General features: G+C 43.0%; 1 protein-coding gene across 10 annotated transcripts in view; it reads right to left on the bottom strand.

Moving 5' to 3' along the window:
- The window catches only part of LOC118234127 (trichohyalin-like), a 106,133-nt gene extending 78,898 nt beyond the window's left edge, over positions 1-27,235 (bottom strand). Inside the window, exons 1-9 of one of the 10 annotated variants that reach the window (XM_035430489.1) lie at positions 18,835-19,825; positions 17,098-17,220; positions 16,074-16,149; positions 15,667-15,889; positions 11,238-12,153; positions 10,910-11,201; positions 3,076-8,486; positions 2,709-2,928; positions 100-350 (exon numbers count right to left, since the gene is read on the bottom strand). In XM_035430489.1, the coding sequence (XP_035286380.1) occupies positions 100-350; positions 2,709-2,928; positions 3,076-8,486; positions 10,910-11,201; positions 11,238-12,153; positions 15,667-15,889; positions 16,074-16,139 (7,379 nt within the window). In that variant the 5' untranslated portion in view covers positions 16,140-16,149; positions 17,098-17,220; positions 18,835-19,825. Of the gene's footprint in view, positions 1-99; positions 351-2,708; positions 2,929-3,075; positions 8,487-8,798; positions 9,155-10,909; positions 12,154-15,666; positions 15,890-16,073; positions 16,150-17,097; positions 17,221-18,834; positions 20,773-27,030 lie in introns of those variants that run through there. The other 9 variants (XM_035430487.1, XM_035430486.1, XM_035430484.1 and 6 more) reach the window with 9 other exon arrangements.
- Positions 27,236-27,958: the final 723 nt, after the last annotated feature.

Below are 27,958 nucleotides of genomic sequence, written 5' to 3'. Positions count from 1 at the left end.
CTGGTCATCTATAATACTGTTAGGAAATTGACTCTTAGTCACTAACATTTTTCACTAACATGCCACCTCATCAATACAAAGATGAAAAAATGACTTAACTCTTCATATGTTCCAACATATCCAAGGTGGTAAAGCACAGCAACGTCATATTCTGATGTTCCAGGAGAATACTCATGTGCTTTCATCACAGAGATCGTATTCTTATAGTCTTCATCGTTGATCTTATTGTCGGTTTTCTGTCTTTTCAGTCCTCCTCCTATGACAGAGTATTGTCCGGGAGTTTTCTGCCATTCCTCATAGCTCTTCTGGCATCTTACCAGCCCAGCATACCGTGGAAGGTTCTGGTTAAGCTGTTACATTAAAACAAGAAGTTGGGGAAACAAATGAGGGAAGATCCATAGATGTCATATCTTGGACAACATTTGAGTTTCGCATTGGGTCTCTTAATATGTGTAAATGGAAGATATTTTCATTTTTATCAAGGGTGTCGCTGAAAAAGAGGTCTGATCTCAATTGGCTTTCCCGGAATAAATAAAAATAGTCCTCATGAAAAAGAGTATCACTCCTTTAATCCCAATGGTATCACAAAGCTTCATTAGTCACAATGGGCCATATTTTCATTCAGAAAAAGTGAATTAACACAACATTATTATTAGTTACCAGTTGACAAAACATGATGGCATGTGATAGGAAGATCAGTATGTGCTTTAGAAAAATTTCCACATATAAGAGGACTGCTTGGTACTTGCCATTTTACAGAAACAGTTGTCTGTGTGTTAATTCCCCCCATTTTCAGCTGTGCAAAGTTAACAAGCTTAATAGTAAATCAAAGCAATAAAGTCTAATATTTGGTTGCAGTAACTGCACCAATTCCGCAATCAACAGACAAACTTCAGTCACCAAACTTTTGGTATCATCTTTGAAAATGCTTTTCCAGGCCTTCATTGCAGCTGATCTTTGTTTTGGGGATATCTGTCTTTAGTCTCCTCTTCAGCAAGTGAAATGCATGCTTGATTAGATTTAAAACTTTCCACTTTTTCCCACTGATAATTTCTTTGGTTGTATAGCCAATGTGTTTGGGGTCATTTTCTTGTGGCAGGATGAAGTGGTGGCCAATTAGGTACAAGGAATATATATATATATATATATATATATATATATATACATGAGGGGCCAAACAGGAAATATTTAATGAAGTCTGATATATATATACATCATTTTTGATATATATCCATTGAAACTGATATCTGATATTTATACATCATTTCTGATATATATACATTGAAACCGATATATATATTATTCTGAACAGGCATATATTTGGGCATCCCATTGGATCTTTATTAAGACATAATCAGTGCAATCCAAATTAATTTTTAATTGGATTGAGACTGAAAATTATATTATATTCTGTAAGAATTTTTATGTGAATATAACAAGTGAGACAGTGAAATGTCGCTAGCTCTCCGATTTTAATACAGGCACATATTTGGTCCGCTTCTTATGGGTCTTCCTGGGGTTTGCCCGGGTTTTGGATTGCACTGATTATGTCTTAATAAAGACCCAATGGGATGCCCAAACATATGCCTGTTCCGATAGATGTATATATATATATATATATATCAGAAATGATGTGTGTATATATATATATATATATATATATATATATATATATATCAGTTTTTATGTATAAATATCAAATATGATGTATATTTATCATTTTCAATGTATAAATATAAAAAACAATGTATATATATATATCGGTTTTGATGTGTATATATATCAAGAAATGATGTGTATATATATCAGACTTCATTAAATATTTCCTGTTTGGCCCTTCATATATATATATTCTATATAAATTTTATATATAGCCAGAAAAAAATCTGCCTGCACACTTCTAAATGCATTCTACTGCTTCTATCCTCTGTTACATCATCAATAAAGCTGAGTGAACCTGTTTCAGAAGCAGCTATACAGACCTAAACAATGACGCAACCTCCATCTCTCACAGATGAGGTGGTATGCTTTGGATCATGGGCTGTTCCTGACTTCATACTTTCGGCTTTCCATCACAAGTGCTGATTTGTCTCATCTGTCCATAAAAGCCATCTCTATAGTTTTTGGTGAACTATCATCTGAGTTTTTGATTGTTGCTGCTGATGAGAGGTCTGCATCTTCCAGTATAGTCTCTAGTGGGTTCTTATATGGTCTTTTTTAAACCAAACTGCTGCACTTAATATACCCAGTTTCTCTGCTATCCTGCTTAATGTCTTCTGTTCTCTCAGCTTACAAATTAATTGTTTTTCACCCATAGTTCATTCTCTGGTGTTCATGATTGTGTATGCCTCTGACTCCAAATGCAGTCTTCACTGACGAAGACAAAGGCTAAAACCAAGACTAGATACTCGCTGCTCATTTATGTGAGCAATCCATACAGCAGGAAACACCTAAGCAACAATTAACACCTGTCAGTCATCCATTAACTTATTTTTGCACAGTGTAAAATGGGGGATTCAACATAAGAACAGCTGTAAAACGGTAAAAACATATATGCATGCGAATACCAGGAAATAAAAGCTGACCATCTGTACTTCTGTCTCATATATATGGTTTCACTCAACCATTACCATACTTTTGGAGGGTGCAGTATTTTTAAAAGGTCTACAACGCCTGTATAATTACAGGCAAGGAAAACTATGGCTTACCTCGCTTTGTACTCTATCACGCAGAAGAGCTGCTCTTTGCTGGATGTCTTGTTCTTGACCTGTAGTTGTTGCCTGGATTACAGCATGAAACAGGCAGTCCTGACCATTTGATATGACAGGACTCTCAGAGCCATCTGGGTGGATGATGCTGTAATGGCCTTCATGGGGACGTTGCACTCCTTGGATTCTGTCTTTCATACTTCTGAAAAAGCCCCTCTGACTGAAAGAGCAAATAAAAAATATAATACATTCATTTATGGGCCTTTGAACACTTGATAGAGTTATTATTAACAGTTCACTATTTCCTTGAGAATGGCTAAGGTTAATAAAAGGTAAACATGTAAATTAGAACCTCTAAAGTACATGCCTTTCTGAATCCTCTGGCTTTCTGGACAGTTTGAGAGTGATGAATCCTGCGGAATGGTCATTGCCAGGGAAGGTATTCTCATAGATTGGTTGCCCATCTTTGTTGAACGTTATGACCTTAATACCTTTGCCCTGAAGGAGGTCACTTTTTGTGAGGACATAGAGGTGTAGTTCAGAAGCTGGACGGTCAGTGCTGGAAATGTTACTTATATAATCTTGAAGAACTTGTGTTTCGGCTTCAGACAAATTCTCTGTCAAAATCTTTCCATATCTTTTCATATTATATCTCTGTTGCTGCTCCTGGAAAAAATCCTGGGTTTTGTATCTGCCAAATATATTGCTTGAGGCATTCCCAATAGCCTCTGCTGCCTTACTAATCTTCTTCCGGAAAATCCCTTTCATAAATGTTGTTGTATGTGTAGCACAAGCCTCACTGAATGCCTCATACATGGTGTCTGAGATTAATTCCAAAAGCTCACCCTTCAAGCGTTTCACATCAGAGAGATCATGTCTATCATCATGCTCATAGCTCTTAACCAGCTGCTCATTCAATTGCTGTATCAACTTGGGGACAATCTTTTCATTAACTACTGTTCTTGTTGGGACAGATTCCAGGATTTGTATTAACACAGTGCTGTGTTTTGCTATCACAAGTCCTGCATTGATGGCTGCTTGGACTTTGCCGGGTACTCTTGCTTTGTCCAAGAGTTCTGTAGCTTTTCCACTCACCTCGGAAAGCCTGTCAATAACCTCGTGTACAGTGGTGCAGTCTGTCATGAGACTGGGAATAACACCTTCTGCCATTAATTTAACCATTTTTTTCATTTCCCTCTCACAATGTTTGTCAATCTTGAAGTCCATATGTTGTCTCATCGGAGCAGATTTTGGAACATAAAGGCATATAAAGCGTGTGAGAGTGTGATTCAAATCACCATTTCTTTTTATTTCATCTTTGAAGGATTTCCTAAAAGCTGAATCCACAATGTTCTTCAGAGCAGCAGTAAGTCCTGCATCAACTGCGTAGTGCAATGTGTATATTGTTGCCTGCTTAACAATTTCCTGCCCAGCAAATTTGCAAGCATGTATTAAAGTCTGTTTTACCACGACATCTGTACCCATCCTCAATGAGCTTCTAGACACTGAAGAGACTGCTGACATGGCAGCACCTTTTATCGACAGCAATGTGGCTTTCCCTGATTTGATGACACCTTGAGCAACAGAGGACAGGGTCTTTGTTCCATTTAGTAAGCCTTTTGTGGTACTGTATACAGACTTGACAGCGCTCTTGATTGTTCCAAATCCAGCAGTTAGCAATGATATTCCGATGCTGATGCTTTTGGAAATGGCCCAGGACGCCCAACTGAAAACACCAGTTTTCATACCCACAACCCCACTGATCATGTCAGAGACACCCTCGGAGATGAGACCAAGACCAAACTGAGAGGCTGAGCCAAAGGATGCTGCACAAACAAGAACACCAGCTAGAACCTGGGCTGCGCCAAGCAGAAAACAAATCAAAGCATCAACATTAAATCTTGGTTTTTGTTTTATCTCAAACACAATTCCAAGGCCATACTCATACATGGCCATGAGCTCATTTGTGGTGACAAAGTCCTTCTCATCTGAAAGTGAATAAACTGATGTTTCTTCAGTGATGGCATCAGCGTTACTTCTCTCAACTTCTTTAAGTTTCTCCAGAGCATTGTCTATGTATTCTCTCCAAGTTTTGAAAATATCCATCCGAGCTTGCATCTGGCTTTGAAAATTGCAAGCACCATCATGATGTGGCTCAAAGTTTCCTCTCATTGCCATCTGACCAGCAACTGCAGTATTTGATGTCTCTGAAATGTAGACATCCACAGTCTCCTTTGACTCCTCAAGTAATTTAATAGCCTCTGCTTTGTAGTCTTTCTTCGCAAGGTTTATTGTGATATAGGCTTGGTTGTAGAGTGCCACCGCTCTGTAGAATGGATCACATTCTGCAACTTTCTGCCAGCAGTCTTTTGCTCCATAGTCACACTTTGTTTTTCTACGACAATGCAGGTCAGTTCTGATAACAGCTTGTTTGAGATAGTCATAGAATGTGTGGCTTTGACCCTGTAAAAGCATGCTGGATGTACTGGTCAACTTTCCAAACAAGTCAGCTTCCAAGTCAGAGAAATTCTTCTGCTGTTCAATATTATTCTCATTAAGTGTCAGCCACAAGGCCCAGGATTCTTTGAGAGCATTGAGTGCAGGCTTGTAATCAAGTTTATTACCTTGATGTTTGATAGTATCTACCACATTATTTGTCTTCATACTTAACAGGTTATCTCTCTCTTGCTCTGTATAGTTTGCATCAAATTCTTTAAGAAATTTACAAAAAGTGGCGAACAGTTCTTCCTTCATTTCATTTTCCAGCAGCTCATTTGATTCCATATCAGAGATGCGCTGAACTTCGTAGACTTCTCTTAGCTGCCTCATGACCTCCACCGGTTGGCCTTGGTACGCCGGTGCAAGATGGTCATGGTGGAGTATCATCTGGACCATACCAGGGTTTCCTTTCCTAGCTGTACGTCCAAACACTTGTTTCTCCACTCTACGGTTGCTGGGAAAATGTGTGAGGAGGACAAAGAGTCCACCACACTGATTCACCTCATTATCTACCTTAATGTCTGTGCCCCGTCCTCCCAAGTTAGTGGCAATAATGATGCTTCCCTTCTTAAATGTAGTTTCTTCAATGTAATCCCTTTCACTGATTGTGTACATGGTGATTGATCGACATTCAGATTCCACTTCCTTCTGAAGCTCAACTGCTGTCTTCACATCTTCACACACCACCAAGACAACTTGCCCCCTGTCAGCAGCTGCCCATGTAGTTTCACGGACTGCCTTTACCCAATCAGAGTAGTCACCACTAATCTGCTGGGTAGGGAGTTCAACCACCTTGTTATAGCGATGAGCTGGTATCACATAACTGTCTGTTTTGTAATGCCTTTTCAAGAAATCTTTGTCTGGATCCCCACCCAATGTTCCAGAAACACCAAAAATTCCACTTCCATTGAGGTATCTTTTGAAGAACTGCATATTTGACATATAATTTGTAACAATGGACAGAGATGACATTGCCAACTGGTGCTTCATCTCCAGAAACTGCTGCAAGCCATCACCCCAGCGTTTGTTCTTCTCCAGCACTCCACTGGCTTGGTAGTCCACTGGGATAATGGAATGGTAGAGATGTCTGTCAGACTCACTGACATTGCTTGGCATTGAAGCAGATGATGACACATCAATCATATACTCTCTGCCCTGTGTCATTACAATGGCCTTCAAGGCATTACCCACAAACACTGGCAATCGATTCTCCAAGTACTGCTTAAGGAATGAGGGGATAACAATAAAACTTTTGGTGTCTTTTGAGTTTGGCGTGCAAGCATCAGAATATTTGATTTTAGACTTTAACTCTTGCACTGATGCCTCGATGAGTGATTTTTCAGACATTATTTCACTTGCCTGACCATTCTCCAAAAGTAGCATTTTGATGTTCATATCTCTGTCCATTTTCTTGTTATGCAGTAGTGCTGCTTTATTGTTTGTGGCTCTATAGCAATTAATAGAAACAGTTTGTTCCAAAGCAGTCTCAAAAATGCACAGCAGATCATGTTGTTCCTCCACTCCAATGTTTGTCATGAATTTTTCAATGGCTTTCCAATTATCATCTTGAAAATCATTAGCTTTACCTTCCTTTTGTACCTCTGTCTCACTCTGCATCAACTGATTGATGTCCTCCTGCGTGTAAAATCCTAACTGTATCCCTGGGAGCAAAATGTCAAAATCTGAAAAGTGTTCCGATGCTTCTGAACCCATCACAGCCATTTTTGCAGCCTTGTGGAAAAGCTGTATTCCAGTTATCCATTCCGTCTCCCCAGTTTCCTCCATTTCAATGGGTCGACAGGGGCACAGCATGGACCAAATGCTGGCAAGGACTTGCTCAACATGCCTCATGCCACTGGCCTCATGAGAAAGAAAGGTCACCTGAACGCCACTGTCCAAGGTCATATAATCTACCTCATCTACTATCACCAAGTCAAATTCCCTCTCCCCGCGAGTGATCTGTCTTTCAAATTCCTGTCTCAGCGTATCTGCAGCAAAGTCACTAACAGTTCCATACACAATTTGATTAAGGTAAGCATCCTGTAGTCTTTTTTCGTGACTTTTAGAAGCACTCGGTGGTGGTGGCACAACAGAGGATGAGACACCAAACATGTCATAGAGTTTTCTCCATTCCTCTTGGTCACGTCTTGCAAGCACTGGAGAACTGGTCACAATATCAACTTTGGCTCCTCTGATGGCCTGGATTACTGCAAACATAGCCAGGATGCATGATTTCCCTTCCCCAGTACCAATTTCAAGGAGGCATCCTTTATCTTCAGTTGACTGTAATAGAAGCATTAGTAAAGAAGCCAGCTGGGTGATTCTGGGTAAATATCCCTCGATTTTCTCTCCTCCCCGAGTTTCAGCAGTTGAACATTCATTAACAGCCATGGAAATGCCAATAAGGACATCTTTGAGGGTACTGATGTCAATCCTGGTGAAACTCAACAACTTGATATTATGTTCCACCTCTCCAATCTTTTTTTGAATTTTTTTGGCAACACTAACATTCTTCCACAAGTGTGCTGCTGGGTATTCACTAAGCTCCTCTGCTACTTGTCTTAAGACTTGCTCAATCACTGAGACAAACTTGTCTGGGTAATTTGCATCTTGCATTTCACTCAAAATTGAATCTATGTCTTTGTCAGTCTCTCCCTCTACAATCCCTTGCAGGGTCTCACATGGATTTTTATCTCTTAGGGCAGAGAGAGTGAGGAGGAGGCCAAGTCTATAGGTCTGCACTTTATGAAGGACTGACTCTGTGGTGTTCTGGTTCATTCTACTACTGACCCCTCTGAGAAAGAACATGATCTCTACAGTTGTCCAGATGCCACTGAACAGGATTTGACTCAGGTGATTTTTGCTGATCTGAGAAAGATCTGGGAAAAGGTCAAGAAATGTCAAAATAAGTTTACTGGCCAGAGTGTTATTGACATCACTAAGCTTCTCCATTAAAAACAGAAATAAACTGTAGTTGTTATCCCAGTTTAGGTAGTGCATAGTCTCGCTCTCAGTTTCTTGGTTGTCTTCCAGGTGAACTTGAGTCATTGCCTTGAGTAAGCTGAACCTCTCAGTTAGTGACAGTTCTGTGCACTGAAGGGCAGCCTCCAGGTTCAACACAGGCCAATTGGAAAGGCCATGTTCTTGACAGAACTGAACAGTCAGTTCAGTCTGAAGGTTTCTCATTCTGTCTTCTAATGGTGCATTTGCAGATCTTTCATTCTCAGTGATCTGGTTTTCCAACAGCAGGTCATTGAACCTCTTCTCGATTTCAGTTGACTAGAATCAGAGAAATTCAATATCGCAAATTAGTAAAATGTCAACCCTATCTGTAAAAAGCAGTGCTAAAAATGAATATGGGGGGATGGTTTTATAAAGGACCTTAACCACACCACACCAGTCTGTATTCAGGCCAAAGTAGGTTTATTTGCATTAATTTCGTTTTTTTAAGGTGAAATTTTCTATCAATCTGGTCATACTGTTTGAAAGTTAAAACTCAAGGTTCTATCTCTAAATTATTTTATGATGCCAATGTTAAGTTATAATAGTGATGACTGAAAAGCATTTTAGACCATGAAATGACATTTCTACCGGTGTATAGGCTGTTTCAGCTGGCATAAAAGGACACGCGTTGTTTCTCCTGTGTAAACAAACCATAACTTTTTTTGGTAAGCATGCTGACAGTGTCACGCACCAGCAAAAAAGTTCTTGCAACTTTATGCCAAAGATGATTGTTGTTTTGCAACAAAAATTTGTTCTCCAATGCCTAAGTCTAAACAGAAGACCCAGCATTATGAAGCCTTGAAAGAAATCACTTGTTGGAGTTTCTCAAAGACAGTGAAAACAAATTTAACTCCACAGCAGAGAGCATGTTCAATGGAAAAGAAATATCAACAATATGCCTATAACAGCGGGATATAAGGGATCAAATGACCACTAAAGCGAGCACTCCACCCCCTACCCCTCTCCTTTTCACCCCATGGCACACAAGTGAGGGCCATTCACGCCTGAAGAGCACCAGAAAATTTTAGGTATCAACTGCTGAGTCCCATTAAGAGGGCATTTATCACATTTGCAGGTCATTAGTAGAACAGGAAATGGCATAATATAACACTCTTTGGATCTTGATTTATTTGGTGACGGACTGACGGGCTGACCTAGAGATATGAGGTTGGGCCAAAGGTCGATAAGTCCACGGTTCATCAAATGACTGTACTAACTGGGACACGCACCAGCGTCATAAAAACGCACGCTCAGTTCTAAATTCTTGATATAATAAACACAGCACTGTTGCACACGGCCTATGAGAGACAGAGACAGAGACAGAGACAGTACATTGTGCAAGTGATAACACAGGGCTTCTTTGCGCTATATAAAAAATGTTTGATACCTATGCAATTCAACAAATTGTGTAGGCTAAGAGGATTATTTTTTAAATTAATAGAGTGAAATAAGTTGAAAATGAGTGCTTATGTACAGTATCTACATGGGTCTACTAAAAAAGACATGGATTCAGTTTCATTTTGGACTTTAGACTGACTATAAGTGTTATTGTCTATATTTGTGTTATTTTAATGTGTTGGACTTAATTACAGTGAACAAACTTTGATTCTAATTTTTTAACTGATTCTTATTTGTTGATGGCCATTTGTGTTTTCTAAATGAGGGTGTTTATTTATTGCTCTATTTATTGTTTATTTTTTTCTAACCAAAACTTTTTGGTTGTTCGGTTAGTTTTCATTTGTTTTTATCTAGAAAACTCTATTCTAAAATTGTTCATTTTGGGGAAACAAACAAGCTATGTGTGCCCAGGTTACAGGGGTCCAAGAATTAGTCTTTTATAAGAGCCCAAGCTACTGTCCTATTTATACTTCTATCTGCTCATTTGCAAAACAAAAGGAACCCCTATGGTGCAGGTTAGATGGAGATTTCCAAATGCACTTTTAGATAATTTCACCTGCTTTCATGCAAACTTTGTAAACAAAATGATAATTGTTTTTTGTTCCCATGGGTTTTAACATGAATGTTAAAAAGTAAAAGTATTTATCTATCTAATTGTCTTTGATAAACAAGGAACTAGGCACCAACAGCAGACCCGCAGCAATTTATCTTAAATAAAATCAAAATTAACCACTATTTTATTGCATGCTTATTGCAGGCATATATACCTGAATTTAACATGAATTACATTATAGACTGCGCTCAAAATCTGTCTGACAATAGTGTAATATTTTTTCAGCTTCAAAGCCTAACCAGAAAATTCTATTCATCATCATTTATGAATGTAAATTTAACTCATACTGTCATTTGACCACAAGCCACCATCCTAGTTTGTTCACCAGCCCCACGCTCAGTGTTAAGACAAATACATTTTAACAGCAGTGTGACAAGTGTGAACTGTAAAAATATAAACTAAAATTTTGCATGTCACAGTATCCATTGAAGCAGTTGGGCACGCAAGACAAATATATCTGTGTGCGCTGGGTCTCCTGCTGGAGCAAATTAAAATGGGCTATCAACAGTTAAAAGTATTTTTCATATTAATTAGTTTAAGTCTAAATTAACACAACCTGCTCAAGATTGCAAAAGATTATTCCATGACCTTGAAAGTATATTTACGCCTATCATATTTAAGAGATGCATTAAAAATAATGAATTTATCTTAATTTATTTTATCTGGGCTAGAAAACAGCATACTGTACCTCATCCCACTCTATAGCAGCGAAATGGTCATCTATTACTTGCTGTACCACGTGGGTGTGCTGATGATGTCTCTCTTGCTCCCCTTGACTTAGATTCAGATTTATCTTTGACCATGCTTCTGACAGCTTCCTTCTTGCGGTCTCGTTTTCTCTGTTGATTTGTTCCTCAATCCTCTTTTCCTGCTCCTGTCTTTTTAAACGCCGCAGTTCCTCTTGTCTGCGCAACTCTTCATTTCGTTTCTGTTCCTCTTGTTGTCTTTTTAGTGCCTCCTGACGTTTCTGTTCCTCTTGTCTTTTTAGTGCCTCCTGACGTTTCTGTTCCTCTTGCTGTCGTTTTTGTTCCTGTAGTAGTCTTTTCAGTGCCTCCCATCGTTTCTGTTCCTCTTGTTGTCTTTTTAGTGCCTCCTGACGTTTCTGTTCCTCTTGTTGTCTTTTTAGTGCCTCCTGACGTTTCTGTTCCTCTTTTTGTCGTTTGTGTTCCTCTAGTAGTCTTTTCAGTGCCTCCCGTAGTTTCTGTTCCTCTTGTTGTCTTTTCAGTGCCTCCCAACGTTTCTGTTCCTCTTGTTGTCTTTTCAGTGCCTCCTGACGTTTCTGTTCCTCTTGTTGTCTTTTTAGTGCCTCCTGACGTTTCTGTTCCTCTTGTAGTCTTTTCAGTGCCTCCTGACGTCTCTGTTCCTCTTGTTGTCTTTTTAGTGCCTCCTGACGTCTTTGTTCCTCTTGTTGTCTTTTTAGTGCCTCCTGACGTCTCTGTTCCTCTTGTTGTCTTTTTAGTGCCTCCTGACGTCTCTGTTCTTCTTGTTGTCTTTTTAGTGCCTCCTGACGTCTCTGTTCCTCTTGTTGTCTTTTTAGTGCCTCCTGACGTTTCTGTTCCTCTTTTTGTCGTTTGTGTTCCTCTAGTAGTCTTTTCAGTGCCTCCCATAGTTTCTGTTCCTCTTGTTGTCTTTTCAGTGCCTCCCAACGTTTCTGTTCCTCTTGTTGTCTTTTCAGTGCCTCCTGACGTTTCTGTTCCTCTTGTTGTCTTTTTAGTGCCTCCTGACGTTTCTGTTCCTCTTGTAGTCTTTTCAGTGCCTCCTGACGTCTCTGTTCCTCTTGTTGTCTTTTTAGTGCCTCCTGACGTCTTTGTTCCTCTTGTTGTCTTTTTAGTGCCTCCTGACGTCTCTGTTCTTCTTGTTGTCTTTTTAGTGCCTCCTGACGTCTCTGTTCCTCTTGTTGCTGTTGGCGAATGCGGTCTTCCTCAATTTTTGCTTTTGGGAAAAGGAATAAGCAGTTTAAAATACAAAAATATGGACAATCTCCTACAATTGTCTCCTTTGAATTATCTTTAACGTGAATGCAATACCTGATTTTGGAGCAGGTGAGTGCAATATGCAACAGAATTGTAGAATTCAATCAAACAGCATTTGATTATCAAAACTGACAATTTTATTCAACTTCTGATTTTGGGCAGGGAGATTTGATTCAATTTTATTTTTATTGTCAGTTTATTCTGAGAAGATTGACTGTTTATGTTAATTTGCTTTGACTGGAAATAAGCTTCAAATAGCCAGATTAATATGATTATTTGGCTGCATGTAAATGTAACCAGCGTCTTCCACATAGTACACACACACACACAAAAATATATATAGCTTTATTATTTCATGAGCCAGAAATGTAATGTTTTACAATATACTGTACCTAGGCTTAATATATTCACAGTTCCGCACATTTCATGTTACCATACATTTCTTTTGGCAAGTCAATTAGGGCATCTACTTTGTTCACATTAGAGTTCATTTTAAAACAATCAATTAGAGGCAGATTTAGTTCAGCTTTAATTCACTATATCAGAATTCCAGTGGGTCTCTTTAAACAGAAATTGATGTAATGACTTTTTAGAAGCTTCTGATCGGTCAATTGTCATAATTAAGAATTAACTGGGAGTTAATTGGCACCTGTGGCTGTATTAAAGGGCCTACCTTTAGAGCCATAGCCTTCTTGCCCTTGATATCATGAGAAAATCCAAGCAACTCAGCCAAGAACTCAGAAAAAAATTGTGGACCTCCACAAGTCCGGTTCCTCATTTGGATCAATTTCCAAACAACTGAAGGTACCACAAGCATATGTACAAACAATTGTATGTAAATATAAAAATCTTGGTACCACACAGACACCGCATCGTTCAGGAAGGAGGCACAAATTAACTCCCAGGGCTGAACAAACTTTGATCCAAAAGGTTCAACTGAACCCCAAGACAACAACAAAGGAACTGGTGAAGGAGTTGGAGGCATCAGGTACCAAAGTATCTACATCCACCATTAAGAGAATCCTACATCACCATGGCGTGAAAGCCTGTTGTGCAAGGAAGAAGCCTCTACTCCTAGACTGGCACTACTCCAAAAAAGCCAGAATGAAGTTTGCAGGTGATCACTAGGATGAAGACCTTTTGGAGTGTTGTTCTCTGGTCAGATGAAACAAAAAACTCAACTGTTTGGCCATAATGATCTGCACTATGTATGAAGGAAAAAAAGGTGAAGCTTTTAATCTGAAAGAACACCATCCCAACTGTGAAGCATGGGGGTGGAAGCATCATGTTGTGGGGGTGTTTTACTGGAAAAGGGACTGGTGCACTTCAGAAAATAGATGGCTTCATGAGGAAGAAATATTGAAGCAACACCTCAAGACATCAGCTAGAAAGTTAAAACTTGGTCGCAACTGGGTCTGGCTCTTCCAGCAGGACAATGATCCTAAGCATACCTCCTAAGTTGTAACAAAATGGCTTAAAGACAACGAAGTATCGGAGTGGCCATCACAAATCCCTGACCTGAATCCAACAGAAAATTTGTGGATGGAACTGAAAGTGCGTGTCCGAGCAAGGAGGCCCACAAACATGACTGAGTTCTGTCAGGAGAAATGAGAAAAAATTCTGGCAAAGTATTGTGAGAAGCTTGTGGAAGGCTACCCCAAGTGTTTGAATCAAGTTAAGCAATTAAAATGCAATGGCACCAAATACTAACAAAGTGTATGTAAACCTTTGACTCACTGAAAATCTGATATAGTACATAAAAGGTGAAATACATCTGTTTCTTAGCTATTAATTTGTAATTACCTCTTATGGAAATAAAGTAGGTACCCTAATTGACTCAAGACAGGAAATCTGTGGTAACATGAAATGTGTGGAGTTGTGAAAAATTGAGCTTGAATGTCTTTAGGCTACGTGTACAGTATGTAAACTTTTGGCCTCAACTTTACATGTAAACATATGTAAATATAAACTTGAGGCCTGTTGCTCTGTCTTGATTTTGTGAAGACTACTGACATGTGCTAGACGGCTTTGTTTATAACATCCCTGGCAACCCATCACTGTACTTGGCACAACAAGCTATAGGCTCCTAATACCACTGCTTTCCCAGACAACTTCATCATTAACACTAGAATGGTCATCTGACCATTATTGGATGAGTCCAATGGTCAAATAAATATGCACTCAAAAAAGTTAAAACAACCACCCTTCATTACTTTCCCTAAATAGGTGTCCTTTAGATTCCTATGTTGTTGAAGTATAAAAAAACATTTAGAAAAAAGTTAGAATGGAAGTTAGCATTTTCACACATGTACTCCTCATCCCCCTCCCTCTCCCCCCACAAGCTTGTGTACCCCATATCCTACAGTGAGCTCCATGTTTGGGACAAAGACATTTTTTTTCTGTGTATAAAAAAGTGCTGTAATTTCAACAGGGTAGAATAAAAATACCCTTTAAATGAAAGCTAGGAATCTGCACTTTAAACACACATGAATAGTCAGTTTACAAATTTAAAAGAGCCAAATAAAGAAAAACCAGACAATAAGACCTTGCAGTAATCCAGCCAAGCGGTCACAAATGCACAAACCATTTTTTGACATCCAGGAGGGGCAATATCTTACAACATTCTACATCCAGTGCTGCCTATTCTATATCCAGTGACCCCTATTCTACTGTATATCCAGTTACCCCTATTGTACTGCATATCCAGTGACCCCTATTCTACTGTATATCCAGTTCCTGTATTCTACTGTATATCCAGTGACCCCTATTCTACTGTACATTAAGTGCCATGAAATTGAGTTCGAATATTAGCTTTTGTAATTAGTTAGCCTTCAAATATTTGAATATCATTTGCCTATAATTCACAAAAATAAGCTTCTTATTGTCGGGCGCAATATGCACGTGACGCTCCCTTTAAACTGGCCTGCGCGTTATTTTCCACAAGCGGGCAGTAGAATAGAGGACATCAGTGAACTTTCATACAGCGTCCCCTATTCAATCCAGTTCCTGTACTCTTTTGTATATGCAGTTCCTGTATTCTACTGTATATCCAGTTCCCCCTATTCTACTGTATATCCAGTTCCTGTACTCTACTGTATATCCAGTTCCCCCTATTCTACTGTATATCCAGTTCCTGTATTCTACTGTATATCCAGTGACCACTATTCTACTGCATATCTAGTTCCTGTATTCTACTGTATACCTAGTTCCTGTACTCTGCCGTATATCCAGAGCTCCCTACTTCCCTCTGCACTGCCTTGTCTACAGCTGATGCTCCTTATATGCAGGGTGTCCTTTCCCTTGGACACTTAGTGGAATTAAAACAGCAACTGTCTGTTCAGGTGACCTCTAACTAATAATTCAGCCAACCACCCATTTAAAAGTACAGCACTGCATAGATAACTGCGCTATTCACCATATTTTGGCACTGGTTACAGCTAATTGACAGTATCTTTAAAAAAGAAAAACTTACCATAGTTGGGGCAAGTCCTAACTTCACCACATACACTACAATGCAGCTCAAATAGAGATCGGTCCCAGCTTTCTTTTATGGTGAATGTGGTGTCGCGGCCGCCTCCAGTATGCAGAGATAAAGACACTTCTCTCTGATCTCCATATGTCAGATATAGCTTTGATTCATTGAATACGCCCTCCTTAAACTGTTTAGATTCCCAGGCACTCAGTCTGCCCCTTTCCTGAGGGAAAAAAATTGTAATTTAATATATTTCTGTCATTTTGTCACACATTATTTTGATAGATTCATTCAAATGAGTGAGTAAATCACATGGTAACTTAATGATGCATTGGGGAATCGATTACTGAAAGGTTTTAGAAAATCTGGCAAACAAGTCTAAAAAAGTTTAGAAAATCGAGAGTGACCTCATCTGAGTAATGCCAAGTGTACGGGGTCTTGTTCTTCACGGTGACCGAGTACCCGCCCCCCATGGTTCAAGATCTGGAACACAGAAAGGAAGCTTTAGTTCATCAAGCCTTCACCGACAGAACTAAAAGGGCAAACACACACAGTCAGAGCGTAAACATAACAAGAAATACTCTGTTCAGGAATAAACATAAAGCATTACAAGAGACTGCAGAACCTCAAAGGTGAAAAATAATCACTATTTTATGTTTTATTTATTTCAAGGGGCTCAAGCAGGCTGAAAGCAACCTCTCATTCACAGATGTGCTCAGCACATGACAGAACCCACATTACATTGTGGAAATTAATAGGCTATATGCACACTCTGTATTTTTGAATATTTTGCTGGGCTTCAAAAAGGTATTCAACTACACTTACTGGGCATTTTACATGAGGTCTATGCAAAGCACTCTACGCTAATAAAGTGAAATGAAAATGAAATAATGGAATGAGAAAGAGGTGCAATGAAAGTATAAAAACTGAAGTGTAAAAAAGTATTTACCCCCCTTAACAGTTTCTCAGGGGGATTTTTATTTTATTTTTTGCACCTGGGACCTTTGTGACCCTCTCTTACACCAATAGTGCAGTTTCAGTTTGACAAAAGCACTGAGGACTAATATTTTCCTCCCTAATTTCCTAAAAAGTCATGGGGACATGTTGCCAGAATAAATTAAGCCTATGAATGTATCGATTTTAACAACAACAAAAAAAAATTTATAAAGTTTGCACATTGAAAAACTCTCTGTTTATTGTCACCTTGATGTGACATTTTTAACTGTGTCGCTCAACTTCAGACAATGAAAAATGTATAGATTATACAATTAAGTTGCTTTTTTGGACTCAGAAAAAAAAAAAAAAAAAAAATGAAGCCATGCCAAAATGAAAGAGAGAGACAGACAGATGTGCTGCTTTGTCCCCCCCAACTCTGATTAATAGTTGTGACAACCCAGCAGTTAGGATACTGCTCAGCCGTATCCCACATACCTCACGTCCTCCTGTGGTGTATAATCTGTTGCCTTATATAAGCAAAGAGGTTCTGTGTTCCAGCACTGCATTCCAGTGGGCAGTTGGCGCCCTCTTCTGGCTATGATGAGTGGCAGTACCCCACTGCATTTAAAACACAAGAAAAAGTCATCTGAAAGGCAAACACTTTCTAATAGTGCAGAGCAGAATTGTAGCTTACAGTGACTAAACCTGTGTCTGTAGAAGTACTCTGTTTAAAGGACAACACCAGTGTCATTAATCATGTTAACTAACTTGGTTTTTAAACCGTCGATGCAAAAGATCTCCAAATGCAGTGAACTGGATCTTCTTCTTTTTTTTTTTTCAGAATTCAAAATCGGACCAACATGGTTATGCAATTATTAATAGAAGTAATAATTTCCACATATCATTCACAATGCAAGTTACATGTTAGCTCCAAACACACCATCACTATATGCACAATAGAATTGTTTTCATTCAATGTGCGCAAAAACCATGACGTAATTCAAATAAAAATGGGTAAACCCACTTCACATTTTCATTTTCAAGTTAATGTACGCACTTCATCTGACAATTTGATCATTTAAATGCAAAGTCCATTTCATATTTAATTTTTCTCACCCTGTACATAACCGTCATAATTCTAAAGAAAATGAAAAACCACATTTCAATTCAGTTTTATTTTCATATTTTTGTGTCAAGAGGGTGCCATAAATCAAATTCAATGGCATTGCTTATTTGTAGTATCATTTTTGCGTGGTCATGCAAAACCTTGCCAAAATTCTAATTGAACATACAATCCATCCCTTGCATTTTCATTTTCAAAGTCAAAAGACCAGGCAGGCTAAGGACAGGGGGGTTACATGGGCGGTTAAAGACCAACCAAAAAGCCATGTAGCCTAATATCAACGAACTAAACAGCCGGTATTTTTCTTGCTTTTGCTAACCTGGTGTGGTAAAACTAGCGGCTGCAGGACCTAGGTGACTAGACACCGTCTTGTCTTTGGGGTAAAGCCACACATCCTCTGACGAGATCACCTGGCATCGCTCTCTCACCACAATTCGGCATTATTTGTGTGGCGATCTTGCCTGTGTCGTGTTCCCTGCCTGTCTCCCCTGTTTTGTGTGTGTCTCGTGCTGCTGTATTCCCGCTGTTTGTTTCCCACTGTATGCAAATTATCCGACCTTTGTGTGGTGTGACGTTAAGGCTGCGTGATTGGTTTGTCCTGCTGTGCCTTGGTAGCCAATCATGGCGAATGGGGTTTTGACAAAAGCAGGTTTCGCCCAGCTATCTTGGTCAGTCTACGAATTGCTGTTTGGAAGAGATGTCACAAATAAAGCGAAGCTCCCCGGGAGCGATTCGAAAGCAGCCAAGCCCGTCTCCATCCCTGCTTCCTTGCGAAATGCCACATTGGTGTCCGGAGGTGGGATTCAGCTAGCTGAAGTGGAGAAGGCGATCCGAGAGCTGGAAGAGAGACTGGGGGTACCGAGGCAGCAGAGACGGCGACGGGCGCCGACCTGCAGAGCTCGGTGGTGCAACGAGAGAAGGCCCGCAGACAACCAGACGGAGCCAGTGCTGTTCGACCTACGCGCCCAAGGGAAGCTAGCGCTAGCACGCCAGCCAGCACTAGCATGCCAGCTAGCGCTAGAATGACAACCAGCACGCCAGCTAGCATTCCAGCCAGCACACAGCCAAAGCTAGCCCGGTTCAGCGGAGCAGTGCAGTGGGAGACGTACCTAGTCCAGCTGCAGCTGGCTGCCCGTCACTGCGGCTGAGGACGTCCTCTGCTTGGCTCCAGGGCAGACAACCCGGCCCCGCGTCCGCGAAAGCGACTGCTACGAGGAGGAGGAGGAGGAAGTCCGTTGGGCACGCTCACCCCCACAACAGTGACGACAGCGCCCACCACCAGCACGACGCGGCCGCTACTATCGCTGCGATGAGCCAGGGCACCTGGCCTGCAACTGCCCAGCACCAGCGCCCAAGCCCCGATCGCCACGGCCGGCGATAAACAACGCGGGGGCGGCGCTGTGAGGAAATCGCTGTCCCAGGAACCCATCCTCCTCAATCAGGAGCAGCCTGCTGCACCTGAAACCAGTTCGGTCCCACTCGCGAAAGCAAATATTCCATCTGCCTTTGTGAAGGTGGGAACCGAGCAAAGTCCTTCCATTACGAGAGCCAAAAGCAAATTCCAGCCCGCCCTTTTCAGGGCAGGAGAGCAGCCTGCCCTTCTGAGGGCGGAAGAGCAAACCATCCAACAGCGAGTGGGCCGACTGGGGGAAGCGGGTGGGTTATACCTGCATTGTAGGCTGGATGGGCAATCCTGCTGGGCACTGGTCGACACGGGGGCCACCATCTCCCTGGTGCGACCAGGAACGCTCCCCAACACTGCCTGGTCCCCAACAACCACTCAGCTGCAGTCAGTGACGGGGCAGAGGCTCGGCATGCGGGGCAAGAAGATGGTGAGCATGGAGGTCGGAAACCGAGAGGTGGTGACGCACGAGTTCTGGCTGGCCGACATCAGCGACGCATGCATAATCGGCCTGGATCTGCTGGTCCACTGGGGTGCCACGGTGGACATCGCCAACACCAGGCTCTCCATCGGTGCCACCACCCTTGCTCTTCACGCCACCCCCAAGAGGAAACGCAGGTCCAGGAGGATCCGTCGCCGAGCAGCCTCAGCCCACCCTCACCAGCCGCCGCCCCAGCTAACCAACACAGAGCGTGGCTCGCCTGCCCCACTGTCACAACCTGCCCCCCCCCCCCCCCTCTGTCGAGATGGTAAGTGCTGTCCGCGAGCTGTGGCGACGCAGCTGCAGCGGCCTCGACCCTCACCAATGCCAACAGCTTGAACGCTTGCTGAAGGACAATGCAGACCTCTTCGCTGCCCGTGATGAGGAATGCACGCAGACCGAGCTAGTGCAGCACGCCATTGACACTGGTGACGCTACACCGGTTCGTCTGCGCCCTCACCGGTTGTCACTCGCAAAGCGGCTGGGGGCAGAGGAGAAGGTTAGAGAGATGGCTGCTGCAGGCGTCATTGAGCCCTCCAACAGCCCGTGGGCGGCCCCTGCTGTCCTAGTGCGGAAGAAGAACGGAGAGTGGCATTTTTGGCGTGGACTATCGGCGCCTCAACGCCGTAATGCGCAAAGATGCCTACCCTCTCCCCCGCATTGACGAGGCGCTAGACCACATCGCGGGGTCCAGTTGGTTCTGCTCGCTGGACCTCCGGAGTGGCTACTGGCAGGTCAAAATGGCCGAGGATGCTAAGGCTAAAACCGCTTTCACCATCAGGCAAGGGTTGTGGCAGTTCCGCGTGATGCCATTCGGACTGTGCAATGCCCCTGCCACGTTCGAGTGGCTGATGGAAAGGGTGTTGTCGGCCGTCCCCCGAAGCTGCGGTGTAGTGTACCTGGACGACCTCCTAGTACATGCCAGTAGCTTTGAGCACGCCCTCGCTAACCTCCACAACGTGCTCACTGCGATTTGCCGGGCTGGGCTACGGTTGAATCCCCGGAAGTGCCAGCTGCTCCGGAGGGAGACGGCCTTCCTGGGGCACGTTGTGAGTGAGCGAGGGGTAGCCACCGACCCAGCTAAGGTGACTGCTGTGCGGGATTGTCCGACTCCAGCAAACGTAGGCGAGCTGCGCAGCTTCCTGGGGTTGGCGAGTTACTATCGGCGGTTCGTGCGGGGTTTCGCCTCCATTGCCAGTCCCCTCCATCGCCTCACCGACAAGTACCAGCCGTTCGTCTGGACCACTGAATGCGCAGAAGCCTTTGCCCGGCTCAGAACGGCTCTCACGGAGGCCCCCGTACTGGCGTATCCCAACGTGCACCGCCCATTCATCGTCGACACCGACGCCAGTAACGTGGGGGTGGGAGCCGTCCTCTCTCTGGAGGACAGCGACGGAGAGAGAGTTGTCGCCTACTACAGCGGTGCCCTGAGCCGGGCAGAGCGGAACTACTGCATGACCCGCCGAGAGCTGCTGGCTGTAGTCAAGGCACTGAGGCACTTCCGACCCTATCTCCAAGGTAGCCACTTCCGCCTCCGCACTGACCACGCTTCGCTCACCTGGCTCCTAAATTTCAAGCACCCGGAGGGCCAAGTCGCACGGTGGCTGGAAGAGCTACCAGAGTGTGATTTTCAGATCGAGCATAGGGCGGGGCGGCATCACACCAACGCTGACGCCTTGTCCCGCCGTTCCTGTGCTGAGCTAGATTGTCAGCACTGCCAGCGACAGGAAGATAAGAGCCAGGTGGAGCTAGCGGTGGCTACCGCTAACATCAGCGAGGCGGAGTGGCTGCCAGTGTCGCAGGAGCAGCTGCGGGAAGGCCAGGAGGCCGACAGCACGCTAAGAAAGGTGAGGGGCTGGCAGGAGGCAGAAACACCGCCGCAATGGGCTGAGGTCTTGGCTGAGGGGCCCAAGCTCAAGACCTACTACGGGCAAAGGAGGAACCTTGAGCTGCGAGACGGGCTGCTGTATCGGCGGTGGCAGGCACCCGGGCTTGGAAGCGACCTCCTCCAACTCCTCGTTCCCCGAGCGCTCCGCCCCCAAGTACTCTGGTTGGTCCATGGCTCGGTGGGGGCGGGCCATTTCGGGAACAGCAAGACCTTGCGACGATTGAGGGGGCGCTTTTACTGGCCTGGGTGCCGCCGGGACGTGGAGCTGCATGTCCACTGCTGTGACTCCTGTACGGCATGCAAGGGGCCTACCAAGCGCTCCCGCGCCCGTCTGCAATGCTACGTGGTGGGGGCCCCGATGGAGCGGGTGGGGGTGGACGTCCTCGGCCCCTTCCCGGTCACTGAGGCCGGTAACCGCTACGTGCTTGTGGCTATGGACTACTTTACGAAATGGCCCGAGGTGTATGCGGTGCCAGACCAAAGTGCTGCAACAACAGCGGGGAAGCTGGTCGAGGAGATATTTGCCCATTTTGGGGTCCCCGCCCAACTCCACAGCGAAATTTTTAATCGCGGGTGCTGGCTGAGGTCTGCAGTCGGCTCGGAGTAGCCAAGACCCGCACAACTCCACTCCACCCCCTAAGCAACGGACTGGTTGAACGTTTCAACAAGACCCTGACTGCACAACTCGCCATCCTCGCCAGCCAGCACCAACGAGACTGGGACCGCCACCTGCCCCTGGTCCTGTGGTCTTACAGAACTGCCGTACAGGAGTCCAGCCTCTGCATGCCCGCCGCCCTGATGTTCGGGCGGGAGCTCCGGACGCCTGTGGACTTGGTGTTCGGAGCCCCGCCCGAACACAGGGAACCAGCCCGTACAGAGGCATGCTACTTCCGCCAGCTGCTGGAACGACTGCGAGTGGCACACGACTTCTCTCGCCAGGCCCAGGACACTGCGGGACTGCGACAGAAGTGCACCTATGACCAGCACTGCAAGGGGCAGGCCTTCAAGCCAGGTGATAAAGTGTGGGTCCACTGCCCAGTGCGCAAGAAGGGCCTGTCCCCTAAGCTGCAGTCGCATTGGCGCGGGCCTGGCGAGATCTTGAAGCGGCTGAGTGAGGTGACGTATCGCATGCGCATGCCAAATCGAGGGCGCCTGGTGGTGCTCCACCAAGACCGACTCGCGCCTTACCAACCACTCGCCACCGAAGACGCAGCTGGCGGACAAGAACCTTGTCCATGTCCTAATGAGAGATCAACATGCTGGTAAAAATATGCATCGTAAATATGATATAAAATAGTTGTATGGTGTTCATTTTGACAAACTGGAGCTAGCAAGCCTTTTCAAGCTAGCATTGTTGGCTCCTCATTTAAAAGCTATGTGGCGCTCTTTTGAAAGCATTTAGCTAAACATTATTTACATTAGGAATGCAAAAACTCAACGTTTTTTTCCCTCAAGTCCTCTAGCACTATTACTCTACACCTGGTGTTATCGTGGCCTTAAAAAATAAAATAAATAAATAAAATGGCGTCGGCTTTGCTCCAGTGCATTGTGGAATGAATGTTAATGACGTTTTTCTCTATATTTTCACCAAATACTGACTTCAATTGATTTTCTTTTGCAGAGTTCTCTACATTTGGCGCAACAGCTCAAATGGAAACTAGAGCACAAGATCAGAGCAAAGGTAGTTATGGATATTATATGGAAACAGCTCTTTGCTCATTGACTGTCTGTCATTGTCAAAACACAATTACAATTTTAGCCTGCTAAATTTATTACTGTTAATAAATTATTTACTCAATTTATTTTTCTTACTTGGTCCAATTTCATATCCTTTCAGCTCCCACACATGGCCTGTTGCCCCAGTGAAGAACCCGAGGCCCAGCCTTCCCCACTCAAGACATGCCTGAGACAAGAGTGACTGTATTCCAAGTAGAACAATGCACTGGAGGCCTGTGAATTTGGGCAGTGTGATAAGGTGTATACGGGAAAAGGATACGGGAAATGTATACGGGATATACGGGAAAGGAATGTATTCGAGAGCACCAGCCGCCAACTCCATGATGAATTATATGACCAGCAAAGGAAGTGTGCACAGAGCGGACAAAGGTCGACCTGAGCCATAAGATTAACAACCTGTAGCAGTAAGCACACCAAAAACACATGCAATAAAAACAAACATATAATGCAAGGGCAGCTTCTGCCATGCAAATTAAGCCTCTTACGCAAGCATATATGTAAAGCGAACGCAGCTTCTGTCATACAAATCAAGCCTTTCACGCAAATGTGTCGTCAGAATACAGTGGTCCCTCGCTATAACGCGGTTCACCTTTCGCGGCCTCGCAGTTTCGCGGATTTTTTTAGTGCAATTTTGCATGCTTTTTTTTACAGCGCATTGTGTTCTGCGTCCTGATTAGCGCATTGTGTTCTGGGTCCTGATTGGCTGTAGACCATTGTCAATCAATCTCCTCCGTGCCGTGTCTCCTGTACAGTACAGAATGCGTTCTTATGTGTCCAACCTCGTAGGTTGATCGTTAAAATTAAATTTGTTAGTTCTAAAATCCATCATTATTATTTATAGGAAAACGTTTATATTTTTATTTCTCAAACAAATGTTTGGGCCTGAAAACAGGTTTTGATCTTTGGTTTCATTCTATAATACTGTACTTATTTTTCTACGAAGGTTTGAACTTTGAGAGTGTTTAAACAAGAGAGAAAAGTGTGAAAATGTTTATGCCTGTCTGAGAAAAGTGTATAAAGTGGAAATATTGGGTAGCATTGCTTTCGAATACATCTTATGCAATTTTGGTGAGGCAAGATAGCCTATATTATTTGTAGTACCGTAACTTGGCGTCATTTTGATATCAATACTTTTAATCGCAGGCCTGGATTTTGGCAGTCTGAATGAATGAGTTATAGATGGGGTATGTCTTGTATGTGTGAGTAACTTGGCATTTCTGTACTTTGAAAATGTGTTTTTTATGAGATATCATTTCTTTTTGCAAAGCGTTTTATTGTGAGAGTGAGAAATGCGAAGTGACCCTGTAAGAAACGGTTGTGGATTACGGCTATCCCTGTGTGAATTTGTACAGTCTGATGAGCGTGTACCGTTTAGCAGTTTTGGTTTGCTATATATGTAAAACACTGGCTGTGACAAAGGGTGCGATGGCGTAAGTGTAAACGCATGAGAAACGCAGGTGACATATGGCCAGTGTATGTACTCACGGATTTGACGGCCATCCAACTAGCCTTGATTGACAAGAGAATGAGCAAACCCGTAGAATTAGAGCTCCCTAGGTCGCAACTTGTGTACCCTGCCGTCCTGCTCCGTTGTCTGTTATTTTGCGGAGATGCACTTTTAGTGTTTGTAAGGTTTATAAGGCATTTTGATAGGCTTATCTGCAGGTGGGCATCCTCTTCGCTTTTTTGCTAAGCTAGAACCGGAAAACATTATAGTGGAGAATAGGAGCAGATGCATATGTCCCAGCAGGCTTTGCATATGAGAAAATAACAACAGTGTGAGAGAAATTAGGATGAAAGTATGAAATCGCACAGTTGAAACAATATGTTTTTAGCAGACTGGGCATGTAGGTGAGGGTTGACATGATCACAGACTATAGTGCAAAGTAAATGAAGTGACCACGAGCAAGCTTAGTATCCTTATCGAACGGTATATATAACAGTCCCTATAACACATTGTCCGTTGAAGTGGAGGGTTAAGTAATGTGAAGTCTGCTGCACTGGTGTGCTTTTCTCATGTTCAGTATTAGTAGTTATAATTATAAGTGAGTCGTGATTTTAAATGTAATGTTTTAATGGGGAGTTGCAGAACGTTCATATGTAGTAATTGTATATGGCTAGATAGAGAACAGGGCGAGGTGACATGAATGTAGAAACGTTTGCTGATAAGAAGGTTTTGTACGGTAGCCAAGTGAAAAAATATAGTTAGTAGAAATGGCAGAGTGGTGAACTGGTGTAACTTTTTAATAAAAGGAATACATTTGCCGTCATGAAATGCATATGGGTGGCCGTGAGTGAGTTTTGGTAAAGCAAATATAAGCGTAAGAAAGTGTTAGTGTAAAAGAGGAAAGTATCTGCCTAAGAGCGAGGCGGGATTCAATCCTTCAGTCGGAGGTTTACCAGTCTGTGACTTTGTTAGTGCAGCACCATGACATATTTATGCAATGCATGAAATATCATTAGCAAACCTGTCCGTTGTTTTAAAGAACACAGGCCAGTAAGCACAGAAGAGCTCCCATTGAATCCATATGGCTTTTCAATATCGTAGCCGGTAAATAACTGAACAATCGTCTAGGCTTGTTTGATCCATGAAAAACACAGCATATGCCCCAAAATAAAAAGATAATGCCAAATTGTTATGAGATGTAGGCTACTGAGGTGAACAGAGAAACAAGATGTAGGAACCAGGATAAACAATGAGTTATTTAAAGTCCCTGTGCAGCCTTTCTTTTCTTACATTTAAATTGTTCCTCTAGTTACTAAATTACTATATATGTATTTTTTTTCTACCTATTAGACTTTGAAAAGATAAAAAAAACCTGCTTTGATGTAAAACCTGAATTTCTTAATATAGCAGACTCAGGACTAGCTGGGCGTGTTCCTTTCTAAGTGCTGGAAGCAGACTGAAAGTCTATGTTACACCGAAGCCTTGCGAAACAAAGTTTCGTTACATCGTGTACTGTACAGCATATGGTTTGTAATGACAAATAAACCTGACTTTGACAGCTAGCTAGCTACCTGCTGATCCAGCCCTTCCTAACGTTAGCGTTAGCTAACCAAAACTTTATAAACGATATCTTTCATGCTGGCGCTGACAGACCCGCTAATCTACCCTGGCTGTATATGACCTACATGGTTGGATTTGGAATGATTTTCTCCCTTATTAACATTATTGTTCTGACCATTGAAAAAATGCATTAACCTTACCAGTGACACAGCATTTGTCGTGGGTATAGCTATAACCCACCCTCAAAGTCGCACATGCGACGATGCGTTTCCCACAAACGAGAGTGATTTCACGGAAAAGGAAGCGGCTACTTAAAAAAAAAAAAAAAAAAAACGTTATTTTCTGGCAGGTTAGCGATTTATATGTTGTTATTTCATTATACGCGAGCACGTATTACCTTATATATGAAAAATAAACTGTCAAAACATGTTTTTAGAAATAGCCAAAAAGGGTTTGTCCTCCCTAATATAGGAATGACTTTGGTAAATACTAAGGTTGTAGCTCGTAGTATTTTATGCCCGCATTCAGAATTTGTGGTCTGATTATTTTACGTTTCGCTAGCGAGCTATTGAAGCCGGAATCCCAATATCCCAATATAAACCACCTTAGTCATTACCGCAGTAACCAACTTTACCGTAGTCAGAAAGCCTGGCTTTTTATTGCAGCGCATTTTACCCTGCTTGCCACATTTTTCCAATATCCTCTCGCAAGTTATTAAGGCTGTCTACACTGCATTTAGTCTCAGTAGTACATTGTATTTTAGAACAATTACGCTGGCGATATAACTCACCCATTTTCTTATTAGTCATTTCTCAAGAAGCAGCAAACATGGTTTCTCAATGTTCTGACTTTGACCGCAAAGTTCTGTTTTTGTAGTGGGACCTATCTCCTCCCACATTCCAAGTCAAAGACCTTCCCCGGTTATATAAGGGAACAGTGGCAGACTCCGGCAGTTTGAAGGGCAGGGGCGAAAAATTTTTTTAAAAGCACCTACTGCACGACATGGGGCCCCACCAGCGCGCAAAAAGTTGTGATGCGTCGTGTTTTCTCACTTGAAAGGGCATCTAAGAGGGCACTTCATGAGTTTTTTTCATCAGAAAGGCACCTGAAGGGAACCTAAAGTTTATCCCATTGTAAGGGCACCTATATGGCACCACATCACATTTTCTCCACTGGAGGGGCATCCATTAGGAAACTTCCCCACATTCTCACGCATGTAGGGACACCCTTTACACTACATCACATTTTATCCACTGGAGGGGCACTTCTCCATTAGAGGAGCACCTAATTGGACACTTCATGTTGTTTTCTCACCTGTGGGAGTACCCTATACAGCACTGCATTCCATTTTCTCTACTGGAAAGGGCACCCTTTGGGACACTGCCATGTAGGGGCGACGGCACCCTTTTCCATTGGAAGGGCACCTGTAGGGAACGTCAAGTTTAGACCATTGTAAGGGCACCTTATAGGGCACTGCATCACGTTTTCTCCACTAGAAGAGCACTCATTAAGACACGTTATCGAATTTTCTTGCTCTAGAGGGCACATCATAATTTACTGCATGAAGGGGCACCCTAGAGGGCATTCAGTTATTTTTTTCCCATGTGAAGGGCAGCCAATAGGGCACTTCCTCTCGCTTTCGCCACTCTAAGGGCACTTTGGCGAGGCTTTCTCAACCATGGGGGCACCAGGGGGGCCACCCACCCCTGAGTCCGCCA

Source organism: Anguilla anguilla, chromosome 8 (genome assembly GCF_013347855.1).
Source record: "Anguilla anguilla isolate fAngAng1 chromosome 8, fAngAng1.pri, whole genome shotgun sequence".
NCBI classification, from domain to species: domain Eukaryota; kingdom Metazoa; phylum Chordata; class Actinopteri; order Anguilliformes; family Anguillidae; genus Anguilla; species Anguilla anguilla.
The sequence above is the reverse complement of the archived record's forward strand: the minus strand, read 5'-3'. Positions and strand labels throughout refer to the sequence as shown.